At 42.7% G+C, this 16405-nt stretch overlaps 1 protein-coding gene across 6 annotated transcripts in view; it reads right to left on the bottom strand.

The window, feature by feature from the left end:
- The window catches only part of RBMS3 (RNA binding motif single stranded interacting protein 3), a 710128-nt gene that overhangs the window by 440691 nt on the left and 253032 nt on the right, over positions 1–16405 (bottom strand). The window contains exon 1 of one of the 6 annotated variants that reach the window (XM_013369491.3): positions 4292–5124. The exons of 4 other annotated variants lie outside the window; for them this stretch is intronic. In XM_013369491.3, the coding sequence (XP_013224945.1) occupies positions 4292–4366 (75 nt within the window). In that variant the 5' untranslated portion in view covers positions 4367–5124. Of the gene's footprint in view, positions 1–4291; positions 5125–16405 lie in introns of those variants that run through there. One more of the 6 variants, XM_005499192.3, reaches the window with a different exon arrangement.

Here is a 16405-nt window from a genome sequence, read left to right as displayed (position 1 = left end):
TATGCTCCTGGCATGCAACTGAAAGAGGTCCTCGATTCCTCCATGCCTTAAAAATGGCAAAAAGGAAACATAGCAAAACACGGATGCACACCCAAACGTGTACCTGTAACACTACTCTGTTAAGCTTAAATTCTTCTGAGTACACCTGTTTGAATTTCCGCAATTGTTTTTTCCTCAGCTGGGGCACGTATCTGTCACTTCACAGACGTGCTCATTAAGCCACTCTTGCCTGCGGGCCAGCCTGTGCACTTTTCACATCCACAGAGACAGGATTTTTATTCACGTCAGCATTGGGAAATCACACTTCATCCTTTTGCATGTGTTTACATGTGCATCAGGCATACAGTTGAAGAGCTATCATGGGTACAATAAATGCTGCCTCTCCACTTGGGGTATTTTTACCCCAAATGCAGTGATTGTAAACCAAACAATTCCTGCTGGCAGGTAACTGTGGCACCTCCTCCTTTCGACTCAAGTGATTCGGGTTGTTTCAGTAGGCTGTTTGCAGAGAGCGCTTACCCCAGCGCTAGGTTTAATCGTAAGCTGCAGAGGACAAAGATAAAACACAGTATCTACTAAATTGAAGAGATTCTTTCAAATATATTCAAATAGTTCAGTTAAGATTTTTTCCCTCTGTTTTTCATATCGTTACATGATATTTCATGGTGCCTAGTTTTGTTTTCATCTGTGCAAAATGGCAAAGAGAAAAGAATTTGCTTTGGCAAGCAAGAAACTGAAGAAAGAAATTCAGACCACAATGCAAGATTTGGCATCATTATTGTTTCATACGCAACCATTTATAACATAGTCCTGTAAACCAGTTGTTTGAGTAATTATGCCATCAGCAAGGATGCAACTAAGAAAATTTACTTAACGTCTCAAAATAAAATAAAAAACTACTGTATATTCTCATCAGATACACATGAGCTGAACCACCTCCATGCAATATTATTTGCAGCAAGAACACAAGACTATCCTTCACTTCCAACAAGAAGCAAAAACATTTATTCTGAAATAAACTCCTGGGACAAGCAGACTCTGCTCCCAGGATCTGCCTAAAGAAGTTCCCACACTGTACTTTCGAACTGCCATTGTCAGCCTCATGCCACAACGAGAAAATGACATTGTGTCTTTCCCCAAACTCAGTGCTTCTCCTTAAGAGACATGTTAAATTCCTTGCAACTGTCTCTTAAAAATGGACCTCCCCTCCACCCCTTTTTACTATTGGATGACAACAGGTTTGTCCAAACCTGCAATTAAAGTTTTAGCTTCAGTGGTGGCATCTGATATTGTAGGAGCACAAGCAAATTGAATAACAGAACATTGTGCTTCATGTTCCACAAAAGGCCACGAAACACTAAAAACTTAAAGCAATCAGACAAGCATATGGAATCCATTTTTTTCTATTTATAATCCCATTACCCATATAGCTATTAATTTTCACCACTTCTGCACAGCAACGTGCAGGCTATGTTAGAAGACACAAACGCAGAGTGTAGACCGAGATCTTGCGCAGCTCCGTGCTGCCCCGTGAGCAGGACGTGATGTACAGTAACGCGGCACTTCTCAAAGGAGAACTGAGACAACTTCACCAAACAAGCGAAGAAAAAGCAGTGCTTCACCCATACACGCTGAGGAACACGGATTTCCAAACTTTGCCCATTTAACCTGCTCCCGCTCCGCGTTTCACAAGCTGCATGCAAATGCCGTAAGAAAGTCTACAATTTCTTTCTTAATTACAAATGAATGCATCTCCCCCCCCCCAGTGTGCATGACTATGAGCATAAAAACACATTCTTTCTGCAGAGCTGAATCCTACCATGCTCTGTACAAAGAACAGTTTCAGGAAAACAAAAAGCCGGAGTTCACAGGACAGCTGGAATCATACAGGGGTTTATTAATATATGTTCCTCCAATAGGCATGATAAAAGATAAAGCTTTTCACCACAATATTTGATTGCCCGACTATTAGCTTTAGACATACAATGGACCGAACTGCTTTAAAATGTCCCAGAAGCTGATGGCTAGTTTTAAGGTAACAAAATCCAGATGCTGCCTGTCTGCACTAATTTAAACTCTTAAGGTCTATAGAAGAAAAATACTTGTACGCCTGTGTATATATTTGTATTTGATATGCTTTATTATTTAGGTTTTATGTACACACTAAACTGTGCAGCAAGGAAAAAAATAAAAATTAATGCCTTATAAAATGTATCACCAATTGGAAATTTTACCTGTCCTTACAATAATAATGCATACGTGCAACGGCAGACACACGTGACTTTTCACAGGGTTGATAATTTTATGTACCGGCTATAAAAGTGCGTTTAATTTATTTTTTAAAGTATTGGGTTAAAAAAAAAAATAAAAAAATGCAATGGTATGGAAAAGCTATTGTTGCTATTTTAATCTCAAATACAATGCTAATTTCCTCAAAAAGCTTATTTTACAAAGTTAAAAAATTGAGAAAAAAAATAAGGCGGAATAAAAAAATAAAAAAGAGACTGGCAAAACGCAAGCTACGTGAGTAAAAGGCATGGAATGTCCAATATTTCTCCTCCAATACTGGAGGCTATTGTTCTTTCAAAAAAATACCATCAATTGTTTCATGTCCTTGGCTTGCCAGGTTTTGAGGAATAGCATCAGTCTGCGTCCCTCAATCCCCCAAACAGTTAAAGCTATAGGCAATATTGCAGTCGAGCTAGTGACGGGCTGCTGCTGCAACAGCAACAATACACTCTGAATGGTCACAAAGGTAAAATGCAATTTGGATCGACCTTGAAAGGAAGAAGAAAAAAAAAAAAAAATCACTCCAAAATAGAAAATTATAAAAGGCTAAATTTTCTACCAAAAAAAAAAAAAAATCTGCACAACACACTGAATAAACAGGAGAGCGAAGAAGCGAGAGGTAACCCTGCCATGAATTACAAGGCTGTAATCATATTGAGTGGTTCTGGTGTCATCACAACTCCAATCAGCCTGAATCACAGTTTTGACAATTAGTTAATTTATATCATGCAGCAAACAGGCTACAAACATTAATGGGAAAATAATTTTATTAACAAGGATATATAACTTATCCTTTCAGAGAACTGCAGCCAGTTCAATGTGCTCCAAACCAGAAGTCTGGAGAAGTCAGCCTCCCCCGTGGCACTTCACCACACACAGACGCACATGTCAAATGTCCCATGTGTTAAATTTGCCACCGAAGCGCCATGTGTATGTGTGTATGTAGTGCCATATGCACATATGTTCACCCTGCCTATTCCCCCCCACAAAGGACATTAGTTTATTGACTGAAACTGTTAATCTGTGGCTGTGAGGTCACATTTCAGAACAGTTGTGGTTTGGGTTTTTTTTTTTAATTTCTTAAATTCTTTTCTTTTCAATACAGTGTCCTAACAGGGTTTGCAAACTTTCGTTTTCGGGATTTCTTTTGTTACTGTCCCTTGGTCACACAGGAAATCTTTTCAGAGAGCAGACCATTATACAATGGCATTAGAAAAATAAAGCTTTAATTAACTAACTCATGGCCAGGTAGCATTGACTTCACTCAGCCTCTTTAAGAGACGCAGGCCTGCTTTCCAGTCTGCTGGCATTTAAAAAAAAATACAAAGAAAAAGAAAGTCCATGCTTTAATACGCTCTCCTGAAGCGTCTACCCTCTATTTCTAGACCTTTTAAATGCAACAGAGTATAGCTGTATCATCCTCAATATTTAAGGAAATATTAAAATCAGTGCAATGCACTGAAACAAACTCCACCAGATTTACAGTCTGTTAGATCCAAGCTCTCCTCTGAGCTCCACAGCATCTCCTTCTCAGCTGATTAAAAGTTTGAGTTGCCACAGACAGCTTTTCTAACAGCAAAATGCTTTCAAGCTCCAAATACACTGTAGAGGTCACTGAAAGAGCCACCAAAACAGCATTTCGTGCCTGATGCTGTCCAGAGCAATCTTTATCCTATGCCATAATAAACACACTACCTGCCTGGTGTTACGATAGCGTTAACTGCACCGGTCTCCACAAACAATAAAAGGAATTAGCCGACGCCAACAGCCCTTGGGAAAAAAAAATAAAATTAAATTAAATTAAATAAAGAACTGAAGGCAAGGGCAGACAGTAACCTTCCTGCCTCTCTCACGCCTGCTTTCTGCCTACCAGCTCAGCTCTGCGTGACACCAAACCCGAGGAAGCGACAGAAAAAAATCGCCAAACAGAAGAGGCGAGCCCGCAATTTGCGCCGCTCCACTCTCCATCACCCGCCAAGCGCCCGGCCCCGCCGTACCCTACCTTGGTTTGGAGATAGTGGGGGTAGTAGTAGGTGTACTGGGGGTACATTGGCTGCTGGTCCAGGCGTTTGCCCATGTAGCTGGAGTCCTTCTGGCTGGTGCAGGGAACTCGTTGGCAGGGTGTAGTGCCCCAGGGCCTTTCTTCCTCTCACGCCGCTATTCCTGACAGCGCGGGCGACGGAGGAGGCTGCCGAGACTTCCTCGCCGTCTACCGTGCGCTACTTCCAGCGCAGCCAAAAACGCTCCCGCACGCACATATATGTGTGAGTGGGGGGAGGAGGGGGGCGTTCTGGAGGGGTGCGTGGGGGGTGCGGGTGTGTGTGCGCGGGGCTGGCTGGGTGGAAGCCCCCTGCCCGGCTGCCCGCGGCGGAGCAGCCCGCCTCCCCGCTGGCAGCACCGTGCCTCCGGCGGTGCCCGCTGCCCGGCGCGGGAGGGAGGGAAGCGTCCTGCGAGAGGAGCCGGGAAGACAGTGCAACTCCAAAACCTCCGCAGAGCCGCTCGCTCGCTCTCCTCGTCCTCTCCTCGGCTCGCCCCGCTCTCGAGCCCTCCCCTCTCGCTCCCCACCCACCCCCCTTCCAACAACAACAGGGAAAGAAAAAAAAAAAAAAAAAAGAAAAAAAAAGGAAAAATAAAGAAAAAAAAAAGAAAATAAAAAAAAAGGGGGGGGGAGGGAAAAGCCTTCCCCAGCCTAGTTGTCGCTGCCTCCCTCACGGAGTGACATGGTGCTCACGGTTCGTCCTGTCTTTCATTCAAACCCCCTCCGCGCCGCGCCGCCGGTGGGAGGGACCTTGGCGCGCCGCTCCCCCGGGAGGCCGGCGCAGGCCCGCGCGGCCGCCTCCGCGCCCCCGCCCGCCCCCGCGGCTGCCCGCGGCCCGGCCGAAAAGCCGCCCTGGACTCGGGGAATCCTAACGGCGGGGGGTGTGTGTGGGGAAGAGAGGCCCCACAACGCTTTTTTTTATTTTTCTTTTTTTTTTTTTTTTAAGGAACAGGCAGGGGAAGGTCACGGAGCCTGGGCGCCGAGCGGGGAAGTCGTCGTCCTCCCCCAGCCCCACCCCTCAGCGAACTGCTCCGTACCGTCATCCGGCGCTCGGCGGAGAGGCGACCCGGGGCCAGACATATTAAATACATACTTTGTTAGACCGCTTATATAAGACTTGGGTTTATTTAAAGTTGGAACAAAATGGAGGAAGAGGGTAAAGAGGGAACTCGCCCGGCCTGACTTAGGGGCGCCTTCAGCCAGACGTGTGAAAATACCACAGTGCCGCTAAAGTTACCCGCGGCTCCGTTTCCCCCAAAAACGGCCGCGCCCCCCTCCACACCCGGCGGCAGCAGCCGCCCACCCCACGGCATACCCCCCGCCGCCCCCCGGGCCCAGGTGAGGACCAGGTGTGGAAGCCACAAATCCCAAGCTTGGGGGACCTGTGTCAGCACAGGGGTCCCAAATATTTATCCTTCAAAAGAAGAGTATGGCTTGCAACAACGCTATAAATCACCAGTTAAAGTGCGTGAATAACAAAATGTTTCCTCTTGTACACAAATCCCAGCGTTTCTCCTTTTTTTTTTTTTCAGTCACATATTCCTTTAACACGTCATCAAATTCCTGGGCCTTTCTACAGTGGCTTTGCCTATTTATAAATTTTTTGGGGAAAAAAAAAAAAAAGTGGGACAGCAGTTTCTTTTTGTTTTTATTTAAATCATCAGTAGTATTGCAGCAGAATTGTCAGCTGCTGTATTATCAACCAAATTGCTTCAGAAAAAAAAAAAAAAAAGAAAAAGAAAAAAATTATAGAAAGAATTTCTTTAAAGGGACACTTCTCAAGGCTGGTAGAGCTAAAATTAGACCTGCCAGCTGTGTTTTGGTTTGTGGGCACGTGCTTGAACATGACAGGAACATGGAAATATCACGCTTTACTCTGGCAGTTTGCTGTTCTTGTAAGCAGAGGGTTTTTTAATGGATTCCTATAGCTGCCCCATAGCCAGTTAGTTCACAAGCAAAAGAAAGCAGCTGAAAGAAATGGGCAGTGCGGGAAGCTGCGCATGTGCTCAAAATACTGCCTTTGTATCTGTGTAGTATACACAGAGACACTGTGCTTTCATCTCCGGAATTAATAATTATTAATTATTAGTATTTAGGTACCAGTCCTGTGCCATACAGTGGGAACAGCATGCCATGCTTACACAGGTATTTTCCCCCTGTTTCAGGAGAAAAACTTTTGGAAAACAAGTGCTTTGTTCCCAGAGCACTGTACAGGCATTAACCTGTCGCTCTTGCCCACCCAGAGGAGCACTGTGGGCACCGCCACCACCCCAGCTTCCAAACCTGCTGAAATGGACTTGGAAGAAAGGCCAGGCTGGGTAAAGCATTATTTTCAGTTCTTACTGAAGTCCAAGCTGGCCAGGATCACTTAGTCTCTTAGAAGCGTAGACCAGAGGTGAATGAAGAAAAGATAGGAAGGGGAGAAGAAGCCTGCGATTCCCAGCTCCCAGCCCTATGGGTTATATCGCTGCTCAGCTCTGTATGCACTGCCTCTCACCGTAGTGTGTGATACTCCAGTGATACTCTTGCTTACACTCTTTTTCCTCCTCCCCCTGCTTTCCCCGAGGGTGAAATAGACTGTTGGAGGGTTGGTGTCTGCAGAAGTGAATAGTGATTACTTGAGGGTAGGTGATATGTTGAGCCTGACAACTTTCAGATTGTTCTTTCAACTGTCAGAATTAAGTTGTTGTGCTTCTCTCCCCACCTTCTCACTTTTCCCTCAGGATATTAAGGCAGTTTTTCTTTCTAAGCAGTTTGCTTGTAGAAGTGGATGTAACCAGATTTGGGGGAAGGAAAAGCCTATGTGTATAGGGGGAGATAAAAAGAAATGCTAAGGAAGTAGAAAACCACACATTTTGACCAAGAGATCTATTTGAACATGCAAGTTTGCCGTGGCGATTGTTTTAAGTCCATAGCTATGTCACCTGGTTACTGTATTTCACATCATGCCATAACATTTCAACACACACACAGCCCCCCATCAGATGCACTGACCAGTAGCACCAGCAGTTCTTGCAAGTAAGAAAAGGTCAGGAGCTACAGAAGTTGGACTGCTACCTGAGCGGGTAAGAGCTCCACCTTTCTCCTGCTCTCTCCCAGCAAAAGTCATAAATATGCAGATGGTTTGGATTTCCCTTTTCACCTGGAATCCTGACAAGGTGCTGAGCAGCCTCTGCTGTTTGTTCTGAGTGCTCGGCACCTTGCATGGTTGAGTCTTCACAGATAGAGGCAGTGGAGGCAGCAAAAATAGGAATTCAATATAAAAGAGTGGGGGGCCAAGGGGAGAAGACTGGAGGTAATATAGCATAGCAAAAATGCAAATGAACAGCCACAAAAGCAGATTTAGATAGCACACAGCCTCTGAACAAATGCTAGCGCTGGAAAATGGAAAATTTCCATTTGCAAAATACAGACATCAAAAAGATCATCTGTGACTCGGAAGCACACTGTTTAAATAGAATACCCTTCATTTTCTGGCCTGTGCATCTGAATAACTGAAACCACTTGCAAACTGAAATAGCAGTTTGCCTACTGAGTGTTAAGTATAAATGTTCCGTAAAAGAAAAGACAAGCTGTTTGAGCCCAGTGAGCAACAGCAAGGTAACTTCACAACTTTTCTTTCCCCTCCTATTGGAGGCTCATTATCAAGCCAGAGCCAGACCCACTTGTGGGAATCCAGCAAGCAAGACAAGTCCCAGCGCACCTGCAAAGGTGCTGCTGCCACTGGTGTCACCAGCCTGGGGGGAGATTCACAAGACAGGCGAGCAATAAGGGTGTCTTCAATGGGAAGTTTAGAAGTGAAATAAAATAAATGGGAACAAATCAACTGTAAACTAGACAGCCAAGTACATTTGAAGGCAGGCGCCAAAGGATATTAACTCGACAACAACCAAACCCGTGGATAAGAAACCCAGAGTTAACTGACAGAAAAAATAAAAAATAAAATGAGAATGCTTCTCCTGGCAGCTTGAAGTACAGAAATTACATATGTTTGGATGTATTTTTACCTTTCATAAAATGCAGATTTCTTCATTCACAAAAAGTGAGCTAAAGAAAAAGCAGGCACCCAGAAGATGAACGTACTTCAGGGGGTCTTATTTGCCAAAAAAACAATTCTACTGACACTTTTTTTTTAATAAGCCTTTTACCTATCCTATGAAAACCTTCTAAACTCACGGGTATCAGAATCAGGAAGCAATTCACATTTTCTAGCTCCTTACTCTTGAAAAGCAGCAATACGTATTCTAGAACTTCTGACAAAATTATGTCATTTATGTTAAGACTAGGAAAAATTTGTTCGTTGAGCAGCAGAAATACAGCTACCGCCACCTAAAGCAATAGAATAGGTTAAAGAAAAAAAAATAAAAAGAACAACCCTTATCCTGGGCTTACATTTTTGACACTGTCTCTCTGCTTTTATTCTCTCTATTTACTCATTAAAGCTATTTCAAAGGAGACCATAGTGATGCTTGACAGCTTGTTTACAATGGGTTACAAGACGAATACTGATTTTATTTCTAGATCTGTCAGCTCCTTCAGTCCAGGTACCTTAAGACTATATTGATGAACACAGAATCTTGCTATTTAATAGTTCATTAATCAAGCTGATTTGCCTAAGGATAGCTAACTGAATTTCTAAGAAGCGATATATCCTGGTGCAACCATCAGTAAAGCATGTGATAGCCGTGGAGGAGATGAGTGGAAAAAAAAAAAGACACAGAGGAACAAAACACTTAACAATGAGAGCATTAAGTGTCTGGGGTTGATAAAATCTCGCTGAGGTAGGGGATGCCACCATTTTCAGATGTCCTGCACCCTGTGCCTTCTGGAAGAGCCAGGCACAGCCCTCCTCTCCTCCCTCCCTCAGCAACCCAGGCCTTTTCTTCATAGTACGGTGCATTAGATACCATTTCTTGCAATAAGGGGGAGGAAATGAAAGATGGAGCCACTGGAGGCAAACACCACCAAGGGTGGCTTTCCCCACACACTTACACCTTGTGCTGACATGAAAACTTGGTTAGGTTTGCTCTCCGCACTTCAGCACTAACCATTGCAGCAAGTCAAAGTCTAGGATTGGGCAGATGGACATAGAGTAAATCTGAAAGAGATAATGTGTGAGATTTTGGACAACAGCAAAGGCATGCCGTCTATCTAACATTAGATTTTAGTATTTTTCACTTTGTCATCTTCTATCTTAATACTAGGCTCAGCTCTACTTTTACATAAAGGCCCAGTCCTAAAGGAAGTCTTCAGACAGCTGCAGAGTGAAAAATTGTGGGGAAAAAGTGAACAACAGTGCACATTCACTAATACCAAATTGTGTTTTCCATCTAAAATAATCTCTTACCTGCACAAGTAAATGAAAGTAGCAATCAGTTGTATAGCACAAAGTCATGCGTTAAAGCCCTCTTTCTGCTGATGTTAATGGACATGACCAAAGTAAATAATATTATCTTATTCTTTTGGCTACAGTCTGTTTCCCGTGCATCTCAGAAAGCTTTGCAAGTCTTAATTAATTCTGCGATGTGGAAGAGCATCAAATATTACAACGAGTCAATGGTGATGCCCCAGTTGTCGAAAAGAACGGTGGGTTCCTCTCTCGTCACAAACCCTCACTGTGTGCTAAATATGATTAATGGGGAGAAGGACTGGTTCTTCCTTTCAGTTCTGGTGAAGATGGCAGAGAAATGCAACGAGAAGAAACGGGAGAGGAACACTAGCTGTAGTGTATCACTGCTGCACCCTTCTCACATCGATAATTTAGGGCTTTCAGAAAACACCAGGATTTTGTGCATGTTAGAAGACATGCCTTTATTTGATATTTGTGCAGGTTAGATAATGGGCCTTTATTTGATAGCTGATATATTCTATATCAGCTCCCCATCACAAATTAGTACATATTGTGTTTGTTTTGAGTCTAAACTCTCAGGATAAAAAGGGCAAACAAACCGCCAAACAGTAAGAGGACTCACCAAGGCCATGTCACTCTTGCAGCTTCTTAACTTAATACTACCAGCATTAGATGGGATACAATCACAGAGGAAGAAAAATCTCCACTTCCCACCTTCCTCCTTCCAAAGTCCTGCTTACTAGTCACTTTCCCCGCCCCTCTGTTTACTTAAAATCAGATTGTGATCAGGGAACACAAGAATTTTTTTTTCTGAAGGAAGTTTATTTCTGAAGGTAATGGGGAGACGTAAATATGCCGCCTGTTTACTGAGGCTCATAAACACATAAGACCACAGGCAATTAATTGTCACTGAGAGAGTTCCAGCGAGCACAGAAAATCCTAGCTTTTTAGGGCATGTTTAGCTAAACGTTCACCCATCACGTACTGAATTACTTAGGGAGATATTAATTTTGTGCTCCAGCTGAGGGTAATCACAGAACAAACTGGCATTATTCGAGTTGCTCTATGAAATTACAGCGAGGGTAAGCTTAAGAACAAAGGCCAGCAGGAGTCGAGCCTCTCAACTTGAAAGGAATTATCTTTTCCTCTAATTGAAGTGAGGGTTGTTTTGTTTTGGTGTGGGTTTTTTTTTTCTTTCCTTCCTCTTGCTAAATTTCCAACAACACTCCTTGGCAGCAGGTCTCCTTGCAACAGGGTTACGGTGGTTTAAGCCCAGGAGCAGGGGCTCATCCGCCTGGGAAAGTTTACTAAAGGAATTGCACCAGCATCCTCCCCAGCCAGAGTTCCACCAGCGTAACGCCCCATGAGCATTCTTACCCAGGAGTAATTACACTGGTAAATGCCCCTATTTATGTTAAGTGCAGAAGGATTAGAGGTCTGGGTCCTGTTTTCCTGCTGGTGCTGCCCCTGACCTACACCATGACCTTGGACAAACCACTTCTCCTCCCTCCCTCCCTTCTGGCTCTGTCTGACGAGCTTCGACTGGGAGCTCTTTGTGGCGAGAACAATCTCTGTGTTTTTACAGAACCACAGGGGAACCTCGATTTTGGTAGGGCACCAAAACAGCACATCATCAGAAATCTGTAATAATGTACGTAAACAGCTTGTTCTTCCACCGTCCAGACAGCTGCTGTGCAAGAACTCACAGGCTGTGGCATTTTTCTTGCATGGGAAAAAGTTAACAATAGGCACGAACAGAGGGTCATCTCAGGCTACATTCCAGCACTATCAAATATAATACTTTCTGCTTTCCCCATACTTATCCTCCCCAGCATGCCAAGACACATTTCTTCTTGTCTCTTTCATATCTGGCAGGCTTATTTGCCCACTAAATAACTCTTCAGCTAATGCTGGCTGTAAATAAGGCCTGAAGGAGCCTTTGCTAATAATTTCCATTTCATCTGCTAATAGACCCCCTTCTAAAATGCAGTACAATTAGGGCAATACCCTTGCAATTTAGCCTGAAACTTCATTCAGAAGTACTTGTAAAAATAATTTTTCATTATGACTATTGCAAATTCTATGGTTTGGATGAAATCTCAAAAAAATAACCTTTATTTTCAGTGTCATTCAAAATTTGTTTAAATTACTTTTCATACAAATTGTGTGTTGACCAAACTGCAATAAAAATTTCCCGTCTTAGTCCCCTTGAAAAAGGAAAAATCAAAGTCTAAAAAAAGGTCTCTGCCATGTTTTCAAAAAGATCCTAAACAAGAATTATCTTTTTTCTCTACACATGTAGGCAAATATTGTTTAGGAATTATACAGATGAAATTCCACTATTTCAATCAGTCTCTAGGGAAAAGTGTTCATCAATTATTTGTTTTTAATTGAAGTTCACAACTGGGAAAAGCAATCTGCACTTTAGCTTGTCCCAGTAAGCCCAACAGTAATTTAGACTTTATACAGTACAAAGTATTTTCTAAATAAAGAAAAGCCAAGGTTATGAGAAGCTGTAATCTTTGGCCATAACAAAATGCTATTCTTCTCCTTCTCACCTACACACAATCGGGAAGTGAAGTGGAAAGCACATAAAACCACTTACTAGGACCTCTAGTGCCTTGTTATCAACATGTAAAGCTTCCCCGTGACATTACAAGAAGAACTATAAGTGTCCACTAAATATGGAATCAAAAGATTGTGCGTAACGATTCCCAACAGAGGGGGAATTTCCAGCTCTCAAATTCTGTCTCACCCAGACAGGGAGCAAATGCATAGCAAATGCAGAAGTACAGTACTGGGAGCTGGGTAAAAAGTTCCATGTGCAGGTAAGTTGGAGACTCGAACCAATTCTCTGTTTTTCAAATCAGTTCACTCTTTCATAGGAAAAATGGCATTTTTTTGTAATGGACAGCTTCTTCCATTTACCACAGAACCAATGCAACCTGCCGTGCAAAATCAAACCTTATGTCACGCCAGATTACTGTCCATCATAACCAAAGAAAATGTATTGAACTGAATATATTTGGTTCACGAAATCTGTATTTTGTCAGCTGCAGTATAGCTCATTGTCCATTAAACAGTACCCAAGCCATTCTGAACAGAGCACACTGTAGAAATGTTTAACCTCCCAATCCTATACTTGTCAGCTTTCCAGAACAAAAGAGAGGGTGATACCTGACATCTAACAAAAACAGAGTTAGGACTGCCACTTTCCTGTACCAGAGAAATTCTTTGGGTAAGAGATCATTTCTTTCCTGCAAACAGACAAATGCTAATTATAGCTCAAATCTTCCCTCTTGGTTTTTTCCCTCTACCATTTTTTTTTCCTTTTCCTTCCTCTCCTCCCTGGTGCATCTTTTCTTCAGTCTTGTTCATCAAATATATTTTACCTTCACAAAAAATCTCATCAAATCTCTACATTCTCCTTCATCTAAAAGTTATCTGTTTTGAGAATAATTTGCCTGCTGCCTTTTTTATATTCCAGCTGGAGTTTTTAATAAAGCACAGGGACTCAAAGCTACTGTATTTTTATTAGAAGACGGTGGAAACTTTATAATTATTTCTATTCACATTCAGCAAACGCTCTTCCCTATTGTTCTACCCTATTCACCTCTCCCAACATCCTATTCCCAAATCATTTTGACTCTGTAATCCTTCATCCGTTCTTTCTGCTCTCCAGTCCTGTCCCCACCTAACCCCTATCTTGCCAGCACAAGTACTTTCCTCTTCTTAACCTTTTCTCCTTTTCTTGTTGCATTTATTTTTTCTTTCTGTTTTAATTGCCCTGATTCCTCAGTCACAGATGGTTTAGGCTCCACTGATATTTTTTTACTTAAGTCACAGTTCTTTCAATGTAGAACCAAAATATTTGGGGGGCGGGGGTGAGGGGGGGAAGATACCACTGAGCTATTCTTTTTAACTTGGAAATCTATCCTGCTAGGTGGGAGAAGAAAGCTCTGCATGCCATAAACACCTAAATTCATGTCAGCTGAGGTGCCTCAGCAGCATTGCAAACAGAGTTAAGAAATTTAAAACATAGTAGGTGACAATATTAAGTTCATTAATAGGGGAAGACATGGGTCTCATCAACCAAGGATCTAATCAAGGGGTGTGCAACTTGCAGTTGTGAGAAGGGAAACTGTGCACATCTATACCTAGCAGAAACTTCCTTAAATCCCTTTATTGAAAATAAGTTGTAAGAGATATCAGCTTAGAAACATAAAAACTGTCTTTGCCAAAGATTTGTCATCTCAAATACAACAGGGTAAGAATGACAAAGAGAAAACACTAAAAGCAAATAAGAGTGAAATATTAATCCTTCAATACAGTTTTCTAGCTGAAATACTGACAGAAATTCAGCTTGCAGATAATTTGCAGTTTGGCCATTTGGTATGTTCCCACCAAACAAAGGTAGATACTTCTGTACTGTGAAGAGGTTGTAGGTGAAAAAAAAACAACAACTTAATTTCATTTAATTTGGGAGTTGTGTTTTAGCAACAGATATTTATTTCTGCTGGTTGTCTTTTTTGAGTATTTTAATAGAAGGGCCAGTAGCGTTCTGTCACTATGGTGCTTTGACATTTCCCATTATTTGAGACGTTAAGTTGAGTGAACTACTGGATTGGCAGGTCTCTATCACTTCAGTTGAATATTTCCATCCTGTAGATCACATTTTCATTTTCAAATCATGGTGAGAAATTTCAGTCAAGCCGTTTGTCCTCTTCAGTTTCTCAAGAAAGGTAAGAGGGATTTTTTTTGCCTGTGTTGCAACCAAGTGGTGACAAATAGAGGGAAAAATGTTGAAGATCATCCAGCTGCTTCTCCTTGGATAGTGGCTGGAAGGAGCCCAAAGGAAGGCAAGGTTTCTCGCTACATGTGGGAAACAGACTTGAAATTTGGCCGCATGGGCGAGTCTGTCTGCTAAGTGTGTGCCTTTTGCCTTTCTTGTGTAAACTTTTCAGATTTGACCACCTGAGAAACATTTGAAATGGTGTAGTCCCTGCATGCTCAACAAATACTTCCTAGAGTTTCTATACCCATTTCCCTCCCAGCTCCCACAGACAGAATCATAGAATCAGAATAGTTTGGGTTGGAAGGGACCTCCAAACTCACCTAGTCCAACCCCCCTGCCATGAGCAGGGACATCTTCAACTAGATCGGGTTGCTCTGAGCCCCATCCAGCCTGGCCTTGAATGTCTTCACGGATGAGGCATCCACCACCTCTCTGGGCAACCTGGGCCAGTGCTTCACCACTCTCATGGTAAAAAATTTCTTTCTCATGTGTAGCCTGAATCTTCCCTCTTTTAGTTTAAAACCATTACCCCTTGTCCTGTCGCAACAGGCCCTGCTAAAATGTCTGTCCCCATCTTTCTTACAGGCCCCTTTTAAATACTGAAAGGCCGCAATAAGGTCTCCCCTGACCCTTCTCTTCTCCAGGCTGAACAACCCCAACTCTCCCAGCCTTTCCTCATAGGAGAGGTGTTTCAGCCCTCTGATCATTTTTGTGGCCTGCTCTGGACCCTCTGCAGACAGATGGATTATGCCTCCATCTCAGCTGAGGAGAATTGTGCGCGCAGAAACAGGAGCTGTGCAGAGCAGCGCTGGACTCACCTGAGCACCACAGCACCAGGCATGGATATGGCAGGAGATGCTGGCACCTAACTCTGCTAGTACTGTGGGCTGTTGCGTTATTTTTGCAATTATGATAGTGCTGTGGTGTTGGGATATTGCCCATCACTCACTGAGGTAAGGAGACGTGGAGGAGGGAGCACAGAAGGAGACTGAAGAGTAAAAGGGGGAAATATGTACGTTACAAGGGGAGATGAGGACAATACATCAAGGCACTGTTGTTGTAAAAGGAGCCCAGGCTGAGTGAGTGTTAACAGTCTAGAGTGGAGAAGAATCAAATGGGAGCTGGAAATACCTGCAGAAAATGGGACATGAGATTAAGAATCAGGTACAATTAAGAATTGGAAAGCAGCAGCAACGGCAACCAGATAGTTAAGAAGAGCCAAACTAATTTGGGGGCCTAGACAGGAGAAGAGAGGAGCCAATGGATAAGAATGAAAGGAGCAGAGATGTGTATATGAGGAAAGGACAGCCCTTCCCCTCTGCATCCTGGCCGTAAACCCCAAATTCCTGATGTTGACTACACCTCTGTTGTCAACAAACATCATTTACGCCCAGCTGCAAAGTGATCCAGCCCCTTCTAGCGCCGGTCCACACGGACAATTAAAACCTAATGCTGCCAGACTCTCTCTACGTCTCTGCGACAAATAGAAAGATTTCAACCTTATTGACAATCTATTTGTCAATATGTCATGGGATGGCATTTTCAGATTTTTTTTTTTTTATTATTTTTTAAGCTAAAACTTCTCACACATAAATTAAATTAAAAGAACAACAGGGAAATTCCATGTGATCCCACATTTAAGGTTAATGAGTAATGGGATAATTATAATGAATAATAAAAAGATAATGAGTGTTCACAGAGAAGCCCATTACAACTGCGTAGACAACCATTACTCTGTAATTTTATACCTTTTGAGTGCTTGACTTTGCAACCTTAATGTTTTTTTAACATTGTTATATATCATTACACAGGAAAAAACAATCTCCAGACACCATCTGTAGTCTTCATATTTCCTTCATCTCTTTCAAACAAATTTCAGTACTGGGTGTGAGAAGAGATGAGTGATTACCTCATTGAGCAATAGCCAGGAGAT

The sequence above is a fragment of the Columba livia genome, chromosome 2 (assembly GCF_036013475.1).
Source record: "Columba livia isolate bColLiv1 breed racing homer chromosome 2, bColLiv1.pat.W.v2, whole genome shotgun sequence".
NCBI lineage: Eukaryota > Metazoa > Chordata > Aves > Columbiformes > Columbidae > Columba > Columba livia.
This window is presented reverse-complemented; position numbering and strand designations above follow the sequence as displayed.